At 44.0% G+C, this 3,650-nt stretch overlaps 1 protein-coding gene across 1 annotated transcript; it reads left to right on the top strand.

The window, feature by feature from the left end:
* Window positions 1–918: 918 nt before the first annotated feature.
* On the top strand, window positions 919–3,279 carry fam43b (family with sequence similarity 43 member B). The gene has a single exon (XM_024005165.1). It carries the CDS (start codon window positions 1,113–1,115, stop codon window positions 2,109–2,111), a length of 999 nt encoding a protein of 332 aa, XP_023860933.1. The 5' UTR covers window positions 919–1,112; the 3' UTR covers window positions 2,112–3,279.
* Window positions 3,280–3,650: the final 371 nt, after the last annotated feature.

The following is a 3,650-nucleotide window of genomic DNA, read 5'->3' as shown; positions in this document are numbered from 1 at the left end:
GCTACTTCCTCTCAGTTTGAGTCATTCTCTCACTTCATCTACGCATGACAAATGTAGTCCCACTCTCTGGCACCCTTGGTGACAGATAGAAATAATACTCACAATGATTCATTGCTGCAAATCCGGAAACGCTGCCCTGTGATGGGCCCTCCCAATATAGAGTAAATCAGTCAAGCATGACATAGCACAGACCACAATAAAGTTAGATGGAGGGAGATGTCATGGTCACATGTAACATTCCAGCACTTACAATAGCAGATGTATAGGCTATGTTGTCTGTATTTTAACAAGACAAGGAAAGGGAAGGAAAAAGGGATTGCAGTTGCAGTTGAGATCTACATAAACTACATAACATTTTCATAATAACCCAGAATCCTGCTGATTTGGAGTTTAACTATGCATAATTCAAGTCTAAGCATCTGCTGGTTTTCAACCTTTATAATGTTTATATTGCTTGTGTTTTCAGCTAAATGTGCTGGGAACCAAAGTAGTAGGATTGGTATGGTCATTTTAAAGTCCATTGACATTCCCATGGAATTGACATTTCCATGTCAATGTCACTATTAATACTCACCAAAACAAGGAAGTAAAATTCATTAGAACACCATTCCAACCTTTGACCTCCATATCATAATGTAACAGCTAATCAAATACATAATCAATCCACCCTGAGGACACAATGACATCCGGATGAACCCTCTCTGTCTCAGCGTACTCAGGGTTAAGACAAACATAAATACAGAGAAATCCCAATCTCCTTCTCAGACCTGGCCAGATAAATGAGAGGGGTTGGCGAGCTATTTGGAATGAAAACAGTGGAGGAGGGAGGAGGAAGAGGGGGGTTTCTGAAGCACGGGGCTAAGTCTCCAGCACTGATCAGAGCTGGGTGATGCAGACAGATGAGGAGAAGGAGGGAGGAGGAGAGGAAGGAGGAGCAATTGGTGGAACAGACTGGCTGAGGCTCGCAGCTCTCAGTCTTTCCTCTGTGCTTGGCAGGGAGGCTTCTATCTATTTCTCTCCCTCCCTCTTTCTCTCTGCTCTCTCTATTTTGCTGACAAAAACACACACACAGGCAGGAGGGCTCGCTCCCTCAAACTCACTCAGCCTGCACCATGCTGCCCTGGAGAAGAAGTAAGTTTGTTCTCGTGGAGGATGAGGCCAAGACAAAGCCTAAGAGCCTTGGAATGGGGCTGACCTACCAGTCCATCATCTCCTCCCTGGTGCGCTCCTGTCCCGACCTGCTCCCTGACTCCACTCCCTTTGACTGGCTGGGCTCCGTTTTCCAGAGCAAGAGGCAGACGGTGGAGCTCAATAAAGAGGAGCACACCTACAACGTCCGTTACCTGGGAAGCATCGTCACCATCACAGCTAAAGGGGGAGGCTGCACACAGGACCCTGTGGCTAAGATCTGGCAAAGGAGTAACTACGGAGAGCAMAGCGTCAAGATGAMYTTAACKGTGGGWCRTCAGGGKATCCYGATGGGCACKGACAAGACYGGCAAGAAGAAYCCCACCKACCTKTACTCTCTGAACCGGATCACCTYCTGCACAGCTGACCCCTGCCGYCCCAAGATCCTAGCCTGGATCTACAGACATCAYGTCAAGAACAAGGCMGTGGTTCTCKGGTGCCATGCRGTTCTYGTCAGCAAGTCYGAGAAGGCCAGGGCCATCGCACATAGTCTRTACCAGACGTCCACCTCAGCCTTCAGTGAGTTCAAGCGGCTGAAGAGGCAGAGTGATTTCAGGCACTGCCAACAGCAGCTGCTGGGGGAGGACATGGTGCCGCTGATGCCTCTGAGGAAGCTGCTCAACGGGCAGTGCCACTACCGGCCACCTGCCGACAGCCCTGGAGGCCCCAGCACCACCCGTCTCTGCTCCATCGCAGAGGAGGAAGAAGAGAAGGAAGAGGTGGAGGATGAGAAGGTGGAGGAAGAAGGGTATGAGGGAGATGAAGAAGCTCTAAAGGACACTGACCTAACTCAGTCATATGGGTCATGTGAGATGAGCCTAGGGGACATAGTTAATGGACTGGATGAGTGCTATATCAACATCAACATAAGCATCAGCGACAGCAACAACAACACATTGACATTTGTCAGTTCTCTAGTGTGAGAGGAGAGTACGTGGATATGGTGTCACATTACCACAGAGCCACATTCGTCCTCTTCTCCTTTCACTGGCAACCTATTTTCACTGGCTCTTTCCTGTTGTCCACAATTTGCAGTGTCTGTCAGGGAAGTTCTCCTCCAGTGCTCTTCTGGGTCAAGGAAGGAAGAAAATCTCTGTTTGGGAAAGGAATATATTTTTTCAGACGGCTCAGACAGACTCTGGTTTGTCAATTTCAATTTACTGTAACAATTTGGTGAGACTGAGTGTTTACAATGAGGGTTGTGTGAGAGACTGATAATAGCACAATTAAAAAGGGAACAATTTCCCAGACTGTTGAGAGAACTAACACTGAGCTCGTCATAGTACTGCCAAGTCTCACATCTCACCCAAACCCAAATTGTGTTTACGTTTGTGTAACTTGATATTTTGTAAATACAGTGTTTTAATGTACGCAAATTTTGATTGACTTGTACTTTTTCAGAGAGGTTGTTTATATGACAAAGATGTATACTTTCTACTAAGACAGTCTGTATAATGTAATTTTCCACAGTTGACCTTACTGAGGTTCAACCCTGAGCAGAAGTTTAATACAATTTTACAACAGCATAACTCCGGCAGATTAATGAATTAGGCTATAATTTAGGAATCAAGCCATTGAGTTGACATGTTTATTGCTGCCATTTGTTAAAGCCCTGCGTATTATTTATATCCGCAGTGACATTTAATGCTGAGTCTTTTGTCTTTCTTAATGAGACACCTTTGATCTCAAGGCTGTTGTTATGTTATATCTCCACACTGTGATACATTTGTGACCAAGGAGACAAATGAGAGTATGCACAAATATGTGTAGTTTTTGAACATTTGTTGTTTTACCTATAAACGAAACAGAGATACATGCCCCTGAGCGTGTATTATATTTCTATCAGCAGGATTAAGGATGTGTTTGCATGACAGCCGGACCTTTCTTCTCTCAAAATGGCAGACACACTGAGGAAAGAAAGATACATCTGTTTCTCACAGGTGAATGAACCAGACCACAAAATATTTAGTCTATTCTTTTATCTAATTTCCTAAAGATTGAGTCTTTACTATTTAACAAAAACATTGTGATTATGGTCTTTGTTATATCTACATGAAATTAAGTTATTGTGTAATAAGTAATAAAAAAATACCCCCCGAATTTCATTTTTGTATATGAGTGACACATTTAGACAGTTAGTGATAATCAAAGCTGAGCATAGAGCATTTGTCTGATTATGGTAAATCTGAGAGCTTGATTTGATTCTCGTCTCCACAATATTGTATATTTTTAAGTTAGTCTAAACAAGATATGGAACAACAAAGAAATCAACCAAACACAAAGCTTCTCAGGGCTACAATTACCGAAGAGGTGTCTTGTTTAGTATCCACCACCACAAGACATAAACAGTCACGCCACATTAAACCACATCTAAATTGGACCTTGCCACTTGGTTAGATGTAGATTGGACGGACCAATCTCTGCTGGGCTGGTATTGGCCACTCAGCCCTTTCCTCGGAGTG

The sequence above is a fragment of the Salvelinus sp. IW2-2015 genome, linkage group LG17 (genome assembly GCF_002910315.2).
Source record: "Salvelinus sp. IW2-2015 linkage group LG17, ASM291031v2, whole genome shotgun sequence".
NCBI classification, from domain to species: Eukaryota; Metazoa; Chordata; class Actinopteri; order Salmoniformes; family Salmonidae; genus Salvelinus; species Salvelinus sp. IW2-2015.
Note: the sequence above shows the minus strand (reverse complement) of the source record. Positions and strands in the feature narration are given on the sequence as shown.